This window comes from Hyla sarda, chromosome 2 (assembly GCF_029499605.1).
Source record: "Hyla sarda isolate aHylSar1 chromosome 2, aHylSar1.hap1, whole genome shotgun sequence".
Classification (NCBI taxonomy): domain Eukaryota; kingdom Metazoa; phylum Chordata; class Amphibia; order Anura; family Hylidae; genus Hyla; species Hyla sarda.
Genome location: NC_079190.1, coordinates 358,367,234 through 358,386,313, shown reverse-complemented (window position 1 = coordinate 358,386,313; position 19,080 = coordinate 358,367,234). Strand labels below are relative to the sequence as shown.

General features: G+C 41.8%; 1 protein-coding gene across 2 annotated transcripts in view; it reads left to right on the top strand.

Annotated features, from left to right (window-relative positions):
• The window catches only part of TAFA3 (TAFA chemokine like family member 3), a 402,721-nt gene that overhangs the window by 372,566 nt on the left and 11,075 nt on the right, over positions 1 to 19,080 (top strand). Inside the window, exon 5 of one of the 2 annotated variants that reach the window (XM_056558306.1) lies at positions 6,778 to 6,831. The exons of the other annotated variant lie outside the window; for it this stretch is intronic. Within the exon in view, the coding sequence (XP_056414281.1) occupies positions 6,778 to 6,804 (27 nt within the window). The 3' untranslated portion in view covers positions 6,805 to 6,831. The remainder of the gene's footprint in view (positions 1 to 6,777; positions 6,832 to 19,080) is intronic. 2 annotated transcript variants of the gene reach the window in all.

The following is a 19,080-nucleotide window of genomic DNA, read 5'->3' as shown; positions in this document are numbered from 1 at the left end:
GTAGACCTGCACCAGGCTGGGAAGACTGAATCTGCAATAGGCAAGAAACTTGTTGTGAAGAAATCAACTGTGGGAGCCATTATTAGAAAATGGAAGACATACAAGACCACAGACACAATCTGGGGCTCAACGCAAGATCTCACACTGTGGTATCAAAATGATCACAAGAACGGTGAGCAAAAATCCCATAACCACACAGGGGACCTAGTGAATGACCTGCAGAGAGCTGGCACCAAAGTAACAAAGGCTACCATCAGTAACACACTACGCCACCAGATGCAGTGCCAGATGTGTCCCCCTGTTTAAAGGGGTACTCCGGTGCTTAGACATCTTATCCCCTATCCAAAGGATAGGGGATAAGATGCCTGATCGCGGGAATCCCACTGCTGGGGACCCCCGTGATCTTTCACGCAGCTCCCCGTTTGTAATCAGTCCCCGGAGTGTGTTTGCTCCGGGTCAGATTACCAGCGACCACAGGGCCGACGGCGTATGACATCACGCCTCCGCCCTGTGTGATGTCACGCTCCGCCCCTCAATGCAAGCCTACGGGAGCGGGAGTGATAGCTGTCACGCTCCCTCCCATAGACTTGCATTGAGGGGCAGAGCGTGAGGTCACACAGGGGGCGGAGGCGTGATGTCACACGCCTCCGACCCCATGATCGACAGTAATCAGACGTGTTCGCTCTGGGGACTGATTACAAATGGGGTGCCGCATGCAAGATCACGGGGGTCCCAAGTGGCGGGACTCCCGTGATCAGGCATCTTATCCCCTTTCCTTTGGATAGGAGATAAGATGTCTAAGCACTGGAGAACCCCTTTAAGCCAGTACATGTCCGGGCCTATCTGAAGTTTGCTAGAGAGCATTTGGGTGATCCAGAAGAGGATTGGGAGAATGGACAGATGAAACCAAAGTAGAACTTTTTTGGTAAAAACTCAACTCTTCATGTTTGGAGGTTAAAGTAAAGAATGCTGAGTTGCATCCAAAGAACACCATACCTACTGTGAAGCATGGCTGTTTTTCAGCTAAGGGACCAGGATGACTGATCCGTTTAAAGGAAAGAATGAATGGGGCCATGTATTGTGAGATTTTGAGTGAAAACCTCCTTCCATCAGCAAGGGCATTGAAGATGAAACATGGCTGGGTCTTTCAGCATGACCACACAGGCAACTAAGGAGTGGCTTCGTAAGAAGCATTTCATGGTCTTGGAGTAGCCAGTCTCCAGATCTCAACTCCATAGAAAACTTTGAAAGTTGAAAGTCTGTGTTGCCCAGCAACAGCCCCAAAACATCACTGCTCTAGAGGAGATCTGCACGGAGGAATGGGCCAAAATACCAGCAACAGTGTGTGAAAACCTTGTGAAGACTTACAGAAAATGTTGACCTCTGTCATTGCCAACAAAGGGTAAATAACTAAGTATTGAGATGAACTTTTGTTATTGACCAAATACTTATTTTCCACCATAATTTGCAAATAAATTCTTAAAAAATCAGACAGTGTGATTTTATGGATTTTTTTTTCTCATTATGTCTCTCATAGTTGAGGTATACCTATGATGAAAATTACAGGCCTCTCTTCTCATCTTTTTAAGTGGGAGAACTTGCACAATTGGTGGCTGACTAAATACTTTTTTGCCCCACTATATATATATATATATATATATATATATATATATATATATATATATATATATATACATATATATATTATTTCTGTAACCCATTGCAAGAGTTACTGGAGGGCAGAAACCAGATATAAAAGTTTTATCTATAAAAGTTAGTCAGAATAAAAAAGGCTTCACATGCCAGCCAGACATTTACCTTATTCGTGAAGATCCCGTTGTTAGTGTAAGTGATTATTTTCCAACAGAATTATTATAATTTTTTCATACAACATGTATACGTAATAATCTTTTTTATGTTATCTTGGGACAGGCTTCTTTCACACAAGGCTTGAGTTGCCACAATAACATAAAAAATAGCATTGCCTTGATAACTTTATGTTGTAAAGATACTTTGACTGAGCAATAGTTGGCATGATAATTATTCTTAGAGACAATAACTCTATTTCATGCCTAATTGCTAAAAAGCCATAACAATTTTACATTCTTCAATAATAACTCTCTATGAACTTGTTATTTTCCATAAAGCCTTTAAAAAATAGTAAGAAGATGTCATAGGCAACAGTTAAGTACCATATATACTCGAGTATAAGCAGAGTTTTTCAGCACAATTTTTCGTGCTGAAAACACCCCCCTCGGCTTATACTTGAGTGAACTCTCCGCCCTCAGTGGTCTTCAACCTGCGGACCTCCAGATGTTTCAAAACTACAACTCCCAGCAAGCCCGGGCAGCCATCGGCTGTCCGGGCTTGCTGGGAGTTGTAGTTTTGAAACATCTGGAGGTCCGCAGGTTGAAGACCACTGAGGCCTTCATCATCATCCAGCCCCCCCCCTCTCACCCCCTTTAATTTTGTACTCACCTCCGCTCGGCGGGACGTTAGGGTGCGCTAGTCTGGGCCATCTGTGCTGCAGGGACCGTCCGGTGGGGAGGGATAGTCATTCCGGGCTGTCCATCTTCACCGGGGGGGCCTCTTCTCCGCTCTTCGGGCCCGGCCCTGGAATAGTCACATTGCCTTGACGATGACGTACAGGGACGTTCATGAGTAACGTCCCTGTGCGTCGTCGTCAAGGCAACGTCTCTATTCCGGGCCCGAAGTGCGGAGAAGAGGCCCCCCCGGTGAAGATGGACAGCCCGGAATGACTATCCCTCCCCACCGGACGGTCCCTGCAGCACAGATGACCCGAACCAGCTCACCCTAACCTCCCGCCGAGCGGAGGTGAGTACAGAACTAAAGGGGGTGAGAGGGGGGGGGGGGGGGCTGAATGATGTCGAAGGCCGCAGTGGTCTTTAACCTGTGGACCTCCAGATGTTTCAAAACTACAACTCCCAGCAAACCCAGACAGCCGATGGCTGCCCGGGCTTGCTGGGAGTTGTTGTTTTGAAACATCTGGAGGTCCGCAGGTTGAAGACCACTGTATCAGACAATGACAAGCGGTGATGATGAAGGGGTGGGGGGCTGATGACATGTGGTGATGATGAATGGGGGATGTGATGATGACAAGGGGATGATGAAGGGGGGGGTGTGGGATGATGACAAGGAGATGATGAAGGGGGGTGGGATAATGACAAGGGGATGATGAAGGGGGGTGTGGAATGATAAGGGGAGGATGACAGGCGGTGATGATGAAAGGGGGGGTGGGATGATGACAGGCAGTGATGATGAGGGGGGGTGGGATGATGACAGGGGGATGATGACAGGCGGTGATGATGAAGGGGCGGTGATGACAGGGTGATGATGATGAGGTTGTTAATGATGGGGGTCTGGATGATGACAGGGGGGATGATGTATTTCCCACCCTAGGCTTATAGTCAAGGCAATAACTTTTCCTGGGTTTTTGGGGTGAAATTAGGGGCCTCGGCTTATATTTGGGTCGGTTTATACTCGAGTATATACGGCATTAACTTTCACCAGTTTTGATACATCTTCCCTATTTTCTTAAGTATTGTATCCATTTAATCTGAAAATGTATTGATTCTTCCTTATGTTTTACCTTTATTCCCATGATTATATATAAGATTGCACCATGTATTATTGGATCATAATACAGGACAGATATGGATTTCTGCAGATGATATTAAATAGATTACAGGGAACACTGTCATCTCGAGCAACTGTGTATAATCTGTAGGGAAATCCATCAAAAAAAGGGTTCAATTTAGCAGCAGCACCACAATTGATGGCCATGCCACCCTCTTCTTTTGAATATGTATGATAGTCCTAAATTAGGGAACCTTCTCTTTAAAGCATAAAGGTTGCAGCTCATAACTATCAGGACTGGATCTGTTGCTAATATTTTGGCACCAGATACCCTTCAAAGTCTTGTGGAGTCCTAAATGGGATAGAAGAGGGGGTTTTAATGTTACTCATTGCTTATATCTATGCACATACAATTGTTATAACATTCCAACAGTAGTTTATCTAAAAATATTAAAATTTTCACAATAGACTATTGACATCTCTCTTTTTTTACATTAAAAGTTACTTGCAGATATCCCCTTTCCGAAGGGTGCATGCAGTGGGAAAATATTTTTAGCAAAATGTCATCATTGGTTTTCAATGTTCCTTTCTGTATGATTGTTCTAAATGTATTCCTTGTATTGCGAGGTTCTTTAATTGGAAGTTTCATGACTTATGTTATCTATTGTAATGGCATTAGCAAACGGTATTGATTTAAGAAAATGCATCTAATTTGATGGAGACAACTTGAACTATGACCTGATACATGAAAAGAATACCTATGAATAGCCTCATAATTGACTTACATTGCTCTGCTGGTAAGCTGACTGCTAGGACTGTAAGTTTATTTTCTGAAAATACTTGCAAATACTGTTGTCTGGATTCTCCTTATCTGCAATGTTTCTATTTTAACAGCAAAACTCATATTATTCACTTAATAAATGGGTGCTGATATTCATATACTTCATAGATTCCTATAGGACTTACAAATACGTATAAGTACTCAAACAGGCTCTTGTACTTTAATACCCAAAATATACAAAAATTGTATATCTTTGGCATATGTTCCGACAATAAATAATAAATAGTAAAAAAAAACAGTATATAGTACATTTTTTAATATTATATGAGTCACCAGCAGACATACACAGTTATATAGGCGTACCGCTGCGTTCAGCTACACTGTTAAAATGTGAAATCCGAATGTATGCCTAGAACCTAACTTTCAAACAGTACTGCAATATCCTTATATATTTTTAAATATAGAAAATAATTTATAGACCAGAGTTGTCCCAATGTGCTGTCTTAAACTTGATGATTTTATATTGGTAGCTGTAAGCCCTTGAGCGATTTGAATATTTCACCAGTACACATACTGTTTCTTAGGAGCAAAAAATGAGCTAAATAAATGTAAAAATCAGATCTTAGAGGTCATCACGGTGAGTGAGTTATGAATCTCTATTATGTAAATCAAGGTCTTTCTGTAATCTTACTTTGAATGGGTTGTATAGGATTAATAAAACATGGCTACTTATTTCCAAACAACAGAAAGAAAGAACAGAAAAGGATAGAACTCACTACTTTTCTGGGGATTAAAAATGTATATTTTATTAAGTAATCAATATTAAAAGCATCACAAGTTGGGCAGAGCCAGAGGTAAGGAGATGTTCAGGCTTGGGCGACGGTGGGCGACGTTTTGTGTCTAACCCAATGCTTTCTCAAGCCAATAACAAGTCAATGCCATAGCAGTCCATAGGTTGTGTGCAGTATTATAGCTTAACCCCATTCTGCAGTCTTCCTTCAATTGAGAATAGCTGAGATTCCAGACACATCCCATGGTACTGTTTCTGGAAAAAAAATGCAACTTTTTTCAAATTTTGTACAACCTTTTCACAAATTCATATGACACTTTATATGAATTTATGAATGCTCAGAAAATATGTTTTAAGATATCTAACTTTATAAGAGAATCCTATTTTTTTTTCTAAAAAAGAATGTTTATATATCTATCTATATATATATATATATATATATCTATATATATATATATATATATATATATATATATATATATATACATACAAGAAAAGGAAATGGAGCAGCACTCTCAGAAGCAAAAAATCTGTGGGTGCAAGCAGTCTCAGGGACCCCGGTCCTGGGTCCAAAAATTTGCAGAAGAAAAGAAGCAGCTGCAGCACTCCGGAGTATAAAAAAAATGGAAAAGTGTTTATTCCAGCAAAAAATAGGACAAAATGTTTGTGGTCTCACACCACCTTTCTCAAGTCTGACTTGAGAATATTGTTGTGAGACCACAGAAACGCTGTCCTATTTTTAGCTGGAATAAACACTCTTCAATTTTTTTGATACTCCGGTGTGCTGCAGCTGCTTCTTTTCTTCTCTATATATATGCAGATATATAAAATCAGCAATCCAGTCTTACACACATTGTGTGAGGATTTTTCATGAAGACTTTTATAAATAAAGCTGACTTGATCTGCCTTAAAAGGCCTGGAGACAAAAGTTGATAACTCAACTATAAATTACTATTCTAAGGGGAAATGTAGTATTACTGTACACACCAACCATTAAAATGAATGGTTATACCTGTATTACATGCACAGCTCTGGTCTTCAGTTTATCAGCCACTCATTGGACGTGGCACTTTGCTTTACCTTAGGCTTGTATGCATTGCTAGGACACACATGTACTTTACGTGTATCTTACTTCCAACAGTTGTGGATTGCTGTAAGTAAATGTAAACATGCCTAAGATAAACATATATCTATCCTAACATACAATGGAAATAACATGAGGTCAGACTATGTGGATCTCAAGGTCATTTTCTGCCAACAATTTTCGATGTTACTTCACTGCATGTTTCCCACTTTAGACATGAAAAGCAATAACTCAGGTCTAAGTATAAATGACATACAAGATGTATAACCAGATTGTAGCATTTTAAGTCCCAGGCAATAAACTGAGATGTATTATGGGACCTTCTTTGACAAATGAACATTAATAATACAACAAAATTGTCATCTATTACTGCTGGCCAATGAGGATTGCAGCCTATAGAGAAAAGATTAGAGGTGCACTTAATTTACATGTTGTAGCGGCCATCTACATCGTAGCGAGACATTGCTAGGTGTTTGTGTATTAAAGCTATCATAACAGTTACTAGACTTTTTTCATTCACTGCAGGGGCAGTCTACAGCTGTAACAACTTGATGCCCCCCCTGCAGTCGTCCCAGTAAGGTGAGATTCTCACTTTGCCTTATGGAAGGTGCAGTCCTGTATAGATCTAATTTGAAAGACACCACAGGAAACTTGTAACTATGAACATTGTTCTGTAGTGTCTCTTTGTTTTGTTTTTTTTTAAAAGAGAAAAATTCTGAAGGTGTTAAAAATTATTTTAGAAATGATACGAAATTGAGAACTTTATCTTATTTTGGGGGTTGACTTTGTTTAGATATGTTAGTAGTCATCATTCTTGTTTAAGATTCAAGTTTGAAGTTTGTATCCACCTTTTAACTACTTTGTATTCCTTTTATGACTCTAAAATTGAAAAAATGAAGCAAAAAGCTGATTAAATGTTTTTTTTGTATTTTTTTTTACCCCTTTGACAAAATGACCTGAGGACAGGCAAAGGCTGGTCCAATATAAACAAAAAAGGTAACAAAAAAAAAAAAAACATACTCAACCTTTTGCACACTACTTACCCAGTCCTACTTCCGGACAGACTGGTAAAAAAGCCCCTTGAGATCCATGTACACTAAGCAGATGACTGTTGATGCCAATGATTGACTGCAGTATCCTTCGCCAAGTGTCCTGTGCTAGTATCGCTGAGCAGTCTGGAATGGTGGTGGTGGGTCGGGCTGGAAGCAAGTGAAAGGTTTTCCCTTGCCTGTTTTCAGGTCATTTTGTCAAAAAGGGGCCTAAAAAATATCCTGTTTTGTGTTTACAACTTTTGTGTGGTCTTATGTTTTTCTGTGGTAACAAAATACAAAGAACCCTACGAAGTTTGACTTTTTAGATATATAACTTTCTTTTGGTGCCCTACGACTTATCTACTAACTAAAAAGTATGTTAACAAGAAGTAGGACATTTCTACCACTTTTTAGGTAGAGATGAATTAAACTAATAATAAAAAATATTTTAGACAAACAACCCACTAAATGTAATGCCTAGAGCCCAAAAATTGCCCTTTTATTCTACACTGTATGGTATTATTTCCTTAGAGTTGTCTTAACAATTGAATACCTGTAAGATATTATCATTTATATGTGTTTTTCTAGGATAATCCTAAATCATATTTCTATTAAAAATGAGTGGCAATAAACAAGTATAACTATTTACCTGACACTAATGGCTATGATTACATAAAATATATTTCTGTGTGTTCAATGCTTCTTCAAAATGATGTACTTGCTCTGTAAGGAAGACGTGGAGTCATTTTATGCTTCTTTGACTTCTCATAAGTTTAGAAAACTATGTTACTGATCCCATTAAAATTACTACCCACAAATGCTTTTAAATGTGTCTCATATTTTATCAATCCTTTGCGAGCTGGCACATTCATTTAAATAATCAGAACAATCTTAGAGAAGTTGGGTAAAGATTTTGCTATAAACCTTAGGAGCAGATAGATTGGTGAATTTTAAATACTGAATCATTTAATGGCCCTGTAAAAGGGCATATGTGTTTATCAGGCTTTATAAAGTATGTCGTTTTACTAGATTTGTCAAATTTAGGTGTGATTCCAATATTTTGCCAAGTGTTAAGCACAGACATCAGCTCCCTTATATATCTCTAGCGTAAATTCAAAGAAATAACTTACAGTGAAGGTATATATATATATATATATATATATATATATATATATATATATATTTTTTTTATATATTTTATTCCTTTTAACATCAACTACAATAAATAGTACATCATCATATGATTACAAACCATGTCACACTTATAAATGATCCCCCAATCCCCCCCACCACCACCACCACTTCCCTTTACACTTCTCAATTTTAAGCTTAGTGCCCTGTCTCACCCTGTAGCACCCACAAACCTTGCAAACTCATTGTGTCGATAATCCCCTCTTTCTTCTTCCTTGCAATTGTACATTGAATTCCACCTCCCTATAAAAAAAAAAAATTAAATTAACCCCTTGGGGACGGAGCCCATTATGACCCTAAGGAGGGGAGCATTTTTTGCAAATCTGACCACTGTCACTTTAAGTATTAATAACTCTGGGATGCTTTTACATATAAATTTGATTCCGAGATTGTTCTTTCGTGACATATTCTACTTTATGGTAGTGTTAAATTTCCGTCGATACTTGCATCATTTCCCTGTGAAAAATGCAAAAATTTGATGAAAAATTTGAAAATGTAGCATTTTTCTAACTTTGAAGCTCTCTGCTTGTAAGGAAAATAGACATTCCAAATAAATTATATATTTAATTTTTCATTTTCACGGACCACTGTTCAAAAAATCTGTCAGACACCTGTGGAGCGTAAATGCTCACTGTACCCCTAAATACATTAAATACATGAGGGGTGTAGTTTCCAAAATGGGGTCACATGTGGGGGAGGTCCATTGTTCTGGCACTATGGGGGCTTTGTAAACACATGTGGCCTTCAATTCCGGACACATTTTCTCTTCAAAATCCCAATGGCGCTTCTTCTCTTCTGACCATTTTAGTGTGCCAGCAGAGCATTTTACATCCACATAAGGGGTATGTTCTTACTCAAAAGAAATGGGGCTACACATTTATTTTTATTTTTTCCTATTTTCCCTTGTGAAAGTGAAAAATTTAGAGTAACACCAGCATTTTAGTGAAAACTTTTTTTTTACATTTTCCCATCCAAATTTTATGAAAATTCGTCAAACACCTGTGGGGTGTTAAGGCTTACTATACCCCTTGTCACGTTCCGTGAGGGGTGTAGTTTCCAAAATGGGGTCACATGTGGGTATTTATGTTTTTGCATTTATGTCAGAACCACTGTAAAATCAGCCACCCCTGTGCAAATCACCACTTTAGGCCTCAAATGTACATGAGGTACATTTGCAGGCTCACTCCTGAGCCTTGTTGTACGCCCACAGAGCATTTTACGCCCACATATGGGGTATTTCCATACTCAGGAGAAATTGAGTTACAAATTTTGGGAGCCTTTTTTTCCTTTTACCACTTGAGAAAATAAAAAGTATGGGGCAACACCAGCATGTTAGTGTAATTTTTTTAATTTTTTTTACGCTAACACGCTGGTGTAACCCCCAACTTTTCCTTTTCATAAGGGGTAAAAGGAGAAAAAGCCCCCAAAATTTGTAGTGAAATTTCTCCCGAGTACGAAAATACCCCATATGTGGCCCTAAACTGTTTCCTTGAAATATGACAGGGCTCTGAAGTGAGAGAGCGCCATTGCGCATTTGGGGACTAAATTAGGGATTGCAAAGGGGGGGACAATGGGGTATTCCATGCCAGTGATTCCCAAACAGGGTGCCTCCAGCTGTTGCTAAACTTCCAGCATGCCTGGACAGTCAGTGGCTGTCCAGAAATGCTGAGAGGCTCCGTTTTGGAAACACTGCCGTACAATACGTTTTTCATTTTTATTGGGGGGACAGTGTAAGGGGGTGTATATGTTGTGTTTTACCCTTTATTTTGTGTAAGTGTAGTGTAGTGTTTTTAGGGTACATTTGCACTGGCGTGTTACGGGGAGTTTCCCGCTAGGAGTTTGCGCTGCGGCGAAAAATTTGCCGCAGCCCAAACTTGAAGCAGGAAACTTACTGTAAACCTGCCCGTGTGAATGTACCCTGTACGTTCACATGGGGGGGGCAAACTTCCAGCTGTTTCAAAACTACAACTCCCAGCATGTACTGATTGTGGAGTTGTACTTTTGCAACAGCTGGAAGCACACTGTTTGGAAAACCTTCAGTTAGGTTCTGTTACCTAACTCAGTATTTTCCAACCAGTGTTCCTCCAGCTGTTGCAAAACTACAACTCCCAGCATGTACTGACAGACCGTGCATGCTGGGAGTTGTCCTTTGGCAACAGCTGGAGGTACACTGGTTGGAAAACCTTCAGTTAGGTTCTGTCACCTAACTCAGTATTTTACAACCAGTGTGCCTCCAGCTGTTGCAAAACTACAACTCCAAGCATGTACTGATTGCCAAAGGGCACACTGGGAGATGTAGTTATGCAACAGCTGGAGTTACGCAACTACAACTCCAAGCATGCTGAGACAGCTGTTTTCTGTTTGGGCATGCTGGAATTTGCAGTTTTGCTAAATCTGGAGGGCTACAGTTTATAGACCACTGGACAGTGATCTCCAAACTGTGATCCTCCAGATGTATCAAAACTACAAATCCCAGCATGCCCAGACAGCAAAGGGCTGTTTGGGCATGCTAGGAGTTGTAGTTTTGCAAGATCTGGAGGGATACAGTTTAGAGACCATTGTATAGTGGTCTCAAACTGCAGTCCTCCAGCTGTTGCAAACTACATATTCCAGAGGTTAGAGACCACTGTAGCCCTCCAGATGTTGCTAGGCATCTTACCGGCTTCCATAGGATCCAGGGAGCCGCACAACGTGGCCGCCCGCCGATCACCGTCCCCCGCTGCCTCCGGACAGGTAAGTGGATCTTCGGCGCTGGTCCCCTTCGTTTCCCCGTTCTGCCCCGCCTATTGTGGACCTCCAATAGCAGGGATAGGAGGGGTGGCACCCCTGGCACCTCACTCCTATCCCTTCAGGGGGATCGTAGGTGTCTTAGACAACCGCAATCCCCCTTATATTCCGGGTCTCCATAGACCCGTAATGACCCGGCATCGGCACAAATCGATGAATTCACTTGCGATTTGCGCCGATCGCCGACATTGGGGGGGCATTTGCGCGGGGTGCCTGCCGATCGATATCGGCAGTCACCCCTTTCCGGTCCGTCCACGGCAGGGACCGAAATTCCCACGGGTGTATGTATATGCCCTTCGTCCTTAAGTACCAGGACGCAAGGGCGTATGCATACGCCCTTCGTCCCCAACAGGTTAAAAATTGCCAAATCACTTCTCACCACCTCCTTTCCTCTTTCTTCACTTCCACTGCCTCTCCTCTTTCACCTTTCTTTCATTCTAACTGTTTTTAAACATTTTTTTTTCTTTTTTTTCCCCCTTCTGTTTCTTCCATTCGTTTCCCTTTCTCTTCTTAAAGTACATATTATAAATAGCATTTTAGCTTACTTCAGCTAACTCCTCTTTCCAAAAAGAGATGGTACCCTCCCGTGGCACCAACCTTCATGACTCTCTTGTGATCCACTGTTGATATGTTTATTACCTATCCCCAGGATCAACAAGCTTGAGGAGAAGCAACCTATTCCATTTGCAAACTGTGCTTTATGCAGCCTTCATCAGTTTAATAAATCAACCTCATAGGAATTTGTTCTCCATTCCCAAATTTCCGTACACACCTCTGATACATAAAAGGTATACGCAATAAAAATAAAAAAAGGTGATCACTTTTATGCTCTTGGCAGCCAGAACAGTGATACCTTGATTGTGGAAGTCACGCAGAGTTCCCACTATCTCATCCTGGCTCCAGGAGCTGCCCCGACTGCATAGAATGGAGGAATTACGGGCAGAGTCCCCAAAACAGGTACACAAGTTCACGCAGACCTGGTTCCCGTGGATGGCTTTCACTTCCTCCACAGACTACGCCCAACTTTACCTTGAAAACTAATCACTGAGTCTCCATATTTACTGACCCCTTCCTGCACTAACTGTGGAGCCCCACCCTCACCCCCCCTCCTCATATACATGACTGTACTGACCCCCCCTTCTCCTGCCCCTTGACGTGACACCTCTGGCGGTCGAGGGGGCCTCTGGTCTGATTCACTCGGTAAGTTCCTAGTGGTAAGCTGTGAGTCCTGTTTCTCCTCTTATTCCTCAGCTCTCCCTCCCTATACTTCCCCCTCTGTTTTCTCTCCTCCCTTTCTTACTAGTCCCAACTAGCTCTCTTGACTTGTCTATGTTACCCTTCCCGGGTTCATATTCGCAGCCTTGCAGCTAATAGCTCTAAACTACTCAGGAAAGCCTCTCCTGGTCCCTCACACTCCCTGCTCACCTTAAAGCCCCTGCAGTCATACCATGTCTTGGGGGGTGGTCTCTGACCGTTTCTAGTCCCTCTACCTGCTATGCTCTGACATATTATCGAACCTAGGAATTGCCGGACCCACCCCTGACCTTACAAGCTCCGTTGTGTGGTAGTATCTGTTATTTCTCACTATTTTCATTATTGTGAGTGGCCACCTGCTACTTGTACTGTTTATCTGATTGATTTTCCCTTGTTCCATTGTTAAAATTCAATAAACTTTAACTTTGGAAAAAAAAAAAAAAGAAGAAAAAAAAAGGTGAGGGTATATTTTATCACAAAACATTTTTAAACACAGCTTTCCTGTTGTGTCTAATATTTTTCTTAAGAACAGGAAATTAAAAAGCAATATTACTTGATTTGAGCCGATATGAGATGTGGTATATGTAGAAGGAACAGAAGTGGACTGAAAATTGTCTGAGACAAGGTCCGATATAACATAGTTTGTGCACCTTCTTAGTAGTCCTAGAGCGATGAGGCCTAGCCCAGGTTGGTCCTATCTCCTTAGTTTAAGGGAAACCTGTGCAGGACTATCTTCAGAGAAACTACCTTGTCAGGAAACTATCTGGTTGGGAAACAATTTAAAGACCATGGAAATAGTATCCGGGGGAACAAACTTTCCACAATAGTGGAAGCCCAGTTAGATATTTGCTTTAGGGCTCCCTCTCTTGTGTACATTATATTGTATTGCTCTGGGCCTCTGGGTCAATAAAATCCTCCCTGTTTTAATTGGAAACTATATTACCATTTTCCATACATCAACTTACAATACAACTTACCATACAAAACTTTTGCTATTTCAGAGAGTAGTAAGTATTGAGATGGTTGCATAATTTAAGTGCTTGGCAAGAGATCGCCAGGGATCCCAACAGACGAACCCCCATGACCAGACACTTATCCCCTATCCACTTTTTTTTTGCCTATTTTTGCTTTTCAAAATGCATAAACATGTATCAGTGCAATTCAGTAGTCCATTGGGGCATCCATATGTTTTCTCATGGGTTAGTCCAAGTCTGGCTAGGGTGTCAGACTAACTAAACTTAAAAGAAAAGCTTATAGGTAATAGAAAAAAGAGGCTTGAATAAAGAAGCATTTATCATTCATCTTACCAGATATATCAACCCATATATTATATGCCTTTCTATATATTAAAATTAAGTAGAATATTTAGAAAACCTCAGTATTAGTAACACTTAATGGGCCCCATACAGATTTAAAAACTAAAAAAGCATTTGTGTATGGGTAAAAGTTTATGAGAAAGCATGTAGGGCGATTTTTTAAATTTAAACTGAATGAGAAACTGCACAAACTGGTTGTATCCAATAACATTTAGGGCCGAAACTGAATACTTATATTTGACATCATATATAGAATTACAGTGGGACAAAAATTATTTAGTCAGCCACCAATTGGGCAAGTTCTCCCACTTAAAAAGATGAGGGAGGCCTGTAATTTTCATCATAGGTATACCTCAACTATGAGAGACATATTGAGAAAAAAAAAAAAAAAACATAAAATCACATTGTCTGATTTTTAAAGAATATATTCACAAATTATGGTGGAAAATAAGTATTTGGTCAATAACAAAAGTTCATCTCAATACTTTGTTATATACCCTTTGTTGGCAATGACAAAGGTCAAACGTTTTCTGTAAGTTTTAACAAGGTTTTCACACACTGTTGCTGGTATTGTGGCCCATTCCTCCATGCAGATCTCCTGTAGAGCAGTGATGTTTTGGGGCTGTCGCTGGGCAACACTGAATTTCAACTCCCTCCAAAGGTTTTCTATGGGGTTGAGATCTGGAGACTGGCTAGGCTACTCCATGACTTTGAAATGCTTCTTACAAAGCCACTCCCTCGTTACCGGGGCGGTGTGTTTGGGATCATTGTCATGCTGAAAGACCCAGCCACATTTCATCTTCAATTCCCTTGCTGATGTAAGGAGGTTTTCACTCAAAATCTCACAATATATGGCCCCATTAATTCTTTTCTTTACACGGATCAGTCAACCTGGTCCCTTAGCTGAAAAACAGTGAAAAAAGCATGATGTTTCCACCCCCATTCTTCACTGTAGGTATGGTGTTCGTTGGATGCAACTCAACATTCTTTCTCCTCCAAACCCAACGAGTTGAGTTTTTACAAAAAAAGTTCTACTTTGGTTTCATCTGACCATATGACATTCTCCCAATACTCTTCTGGATCATCTAAATGCTCTCTAGCAAACTTCAGACGGGCCTGGACATGTACTAGCTTAAGCAGGGGAACATGTCTGGCACTGCATGATTTGAGTCCCTGGCAGCGTAGTGTGTTACTGATGGTAGCCTTTGTTACTTTGGTCCTAGCTCTCTGCAGGTCATTCACTATTTCCTCCGTGTGGTTCTGGGTTTTTTGCTCACCGTTCTTGTGATCATTTTGTCGCCACAGGGTGAGATCTTGCATGGAGCCCCAGATCGAGTCTGTGGTCTTGAATGTCTTCCATTTTTGAATAATTGCTCCCACAGTTGATTTCTTCACACAAAACTGTTTGCCTATTGCAGATTCAGTCTTCCCAGCCTGGTGCAGGTCTACAATTTTGTTTCTGGTGTCCTTCGATAGCTCTTTGGTCTGGGCCATAGTGGAATTTGGAGTGTGACTGAGGTTGTGTACAGGTATTCAAAAAGGTGCCATGAATACAGGTAACGAGTGGAGGATAGAGGAGACTCTTAAAGAAAAAGTTACAGGTCTGTGAGAGTCAGAAATCTTGCTTGTTTGTAGATGACCAAATACTTATTTTCCACCATAATTTGCTAATAAATTCTTTAACCTGTTGGGGACGAAGGGCGTATGCATACGCCCTTGCGTCCTGGTACTTAAGGACGAAGGGCGTATCCATACGCCCGTGGGAATTTCGGCCCCCGGGGATCGGGGCGGGGGGACTGCTGATATCTATCAGCAGGCACCCCGTGCAAATGCCCAGGGGGGTCATTAGACCCCCCCCCATGTCATCGATCGGCACAAATCGCAAGTGAATTCACACTTGCGATTTGCGCCGATTCCGGGTCATTACGGGTCTATGGTGACCCGGTGACCAGGAATAGAAGGGGGATCGCGGGTGTCTAAGACACCCATGATCCCCCTAAAGCGATAGGAGTGAGGTGCAGAGTTGCCACCCCTCCTATCTCTGCTATTGGTGGTCTAGACGCGACCACCAATAGCAGATCTGGGGCGGGGGGGTTTACTTTCGTTTTCCCCGTCCTGCGCTCCCACAATAGACGGGGTAGAACGGGGAAAATTAAGATGAGCGGCGCCGGAGTCCACTTACCCCTCCAGAGGCAGCGGAGCGACGGGGATCGGCGGGCGGCGACGGAGATCTGCGGGCGGCGTGCGGCAGAAGAGGACAGCTCCCGGATGCGACGGAAGTCGGTGAGTAGTTGCCTAGCAACATCTAGAGGGCTACAGTCTGAGACCACTATAGTGGTCTCTAGACTTTAGCCCTCCAGATGTTGCAAAATTACAACTCCCAGCATGCCCAGACAGCTGTTTGCTGTGTGGGCATGCTGGAATTTGTAGTTTTGCAACAGCTGGAGGTCTGCAGTTTAGAGACCACTGCACTGTGATCTCTATACTGCCCTCTAGATCTTGCAAAACTACAACTCCTAGCATGCCCACACAGCTGTTTGCTGTCTGGGCATGCTGGGAGTTGTAGTTTTGCAACATCTGGAGGTCCACAGTTTGGAGATCACTGTTCAGTTGTCTCTAAATTGTAGCACTCCAGATGTTGCAAAACTACAAATTCCAGCATGCCCACACAGAAAACAGCTGTCTCGGCATGCTGGGAGTTGTAGTTGCGTACCTCCAGCTGTTGCATAACTACATCTCCCAGCATGCCCTTCTGTGATCAGTCATGCTGGGAATTGTAGTTTTGCAACAGCTGGAGGCACACTGGTTGGAAAATACTGAGTTAGGTAACAGAACCTAACTCAGTATTTTCCAACCAGTGTGCCTCCAGCTGTTTCAAAACTACAACTCCCAGCATGTACTGACAGACCGTGCATGCTGGGAGTTGTAGTTTTGCAACAGCTGGAGGCTCACTGGTTGGAAAATACTGAGTTAGGTAACAGAACCTAACTGAAGGTTTTCCAACCAGTGTGCCTCCAGCTGTTGCAAAACTACAACTCCCAGCATGTACTGACAGACCGTGCATGCTGGGAGTTGTAGTTTTGAAACAGCTGGAGGTTTGCCCCCCCCCCCCATGTGAACGTACAGGGTACATTCACACTGGCGGGTTTACAGCAAGTTTCCTGCTTCAAGTATGAGCTGCGGCAAATTTTTCGCCGCAGCGCAAATTCCTAGCGGGAAGCTCACCGTAACCCGCCAGTGTGAATGTACCCTAAAAACACTACACTACACTAACACATAATAAAGGGTAAAACAACACCCCCTTACACTGCCCCCCCCCCCCCCCCCAATAAAAATGAAAAACGTATTGTACAGCAGTGTTTCCAAAACGGAGCCTCCAGCTGTTTCAAAACAACAACTCCCAGCATTTCCGGACAGCCACTGACTGTCCAGGCATGCTGGGAGTTTAGCAACAGCTGGAGGCACCCTGTTTAGGAATCACTGGTGTAGAATACCCCTATGTCCACCCCTATGCAATCCCCAATTTAGTCCTCAAATGTGCATGGCGCTCTCTCACTTTGGAGCCCTGTCGTATTTCAAGGAAACAGTATAGGGACACATATGGGGTAGCGCCGTACTCGGGAGAAATTGCACTACAAATTTTGGGGGGATTTTTCTCCTTTTACCCCTTATGAAAAGGAAAAGTTGGGGTCTACACCAGCCTGTTAGTGTAAAAAAAAAATAATGTTTACACTAACATGCTGGTGTTGCCCTTTACTTTTTATTTTCACAAGAGGTAAAAGGAAAAAAAGACCCCTAAAATTTGTAACTCAATTTCTCCTGAGTACAAAAATACCCGATATGTGGGCGTAAAATGCTCTGCAGGCACACAACAAGGCTCAGGAGTGAGAGCGCACCATGTATATTTGAGGCCTAAATTGGTGATTTGCACAGGGGTGGCTGATTTTACAGCAGTTCTGACATAAACCCCAAAAAATAAATACCCACATGTAACCCCATTTTGGAAACTACACCCCTCACGGAATGTAATAAGGGGTACAGTGAGCATTTACGCCCCACAGGGGTCTAACAGATTTTTGGAACAGTGGTGCGTGAAAATGCACAGCCCACTGTTCCAAAGATCTGTCAAACGCCAGTAGGGTGTAAATGCTCACTGTACCCCTTATTACATTCCGTGAGGGGTGTAGTTTCCAAAATGGGGTCACATGTGGGGGGGTCCACTGTTGTGGCACCACGGGGGGCTTTGTAAATGCACATGGCCCCCGACTTCCATTCCAAACAAATGATCTCTCTAAAAGCTCAATGGCCCTCCTTTTCATCTGAGCGTTGTAGTTCGCTCGCAGTGCACTTGACGTCCAAACATGGGGTATTTCCATACTCAGAAGAAATGGGGTTACAAATTTTGGGGGGCATTTTCTCCTATTACCCTTTGTAAAAAAGTAAAATTTGGGGAAAAACCAGCATTTTAGTGGAAAAATATTTTTTTTCATTTACACATCCGACTTTAACAAAAAGTTGTCAAACACCTGTGGGGTGTTAAGGCTCAATGTACGCCTTTTTACGTTCCTTGAGGGGTGTCGTTTCCATAATAGTGTGCGATGTGTTTTTTTTTTGCTATCCTGGCACCATAGGGGCTTCCTAAATGGGACATGCCCCCCAAAAACCATTTCAGAAAAACTCACTCTCTTAAATCCCATTGTTGCTCCTTCGCTTCTGAGCCCTCTAGTGCACCCGCCGAACACTTGACATACACATATGAGGTATTTCCTTACTCGAGAGAAATTGGGTTACAAATTTTGAGAGGATTTTTTTCCTTTTACCCCTTGTAAAAATTCAATAACTGGGTCTACAAGAACATGCCAGTGTAAAAAATGGAAGATTTTGAATTTTCTCCTTCACTTTGCTGCTATTCCTGTGAAACACCTAAAGGGTTAACACACTTACTGAATGTCATTTTGAATACTTTGAGGGGTGCAGTTTTTATAATGGGGTCATTTATCGGGTATTTCTAACCAGAAGACCCTTCAAATTCACTTCAAACCTGAACTGGTCCCTGAAAAATTCCGATTTTGAAAATTTTGCAAAAAATTGGAAAATTGTTGCTGAACTTTGACGCCCTCTGATGTTTTCCAAAAGTAAAAACTCATCAATTTTATGATGCAAACATAAAGTAGACATATTGTATATGTGAATCAATATATAATTTATTTGGAATATCCATATTCCTTATAAGCAGAGAGCTTCAAAGT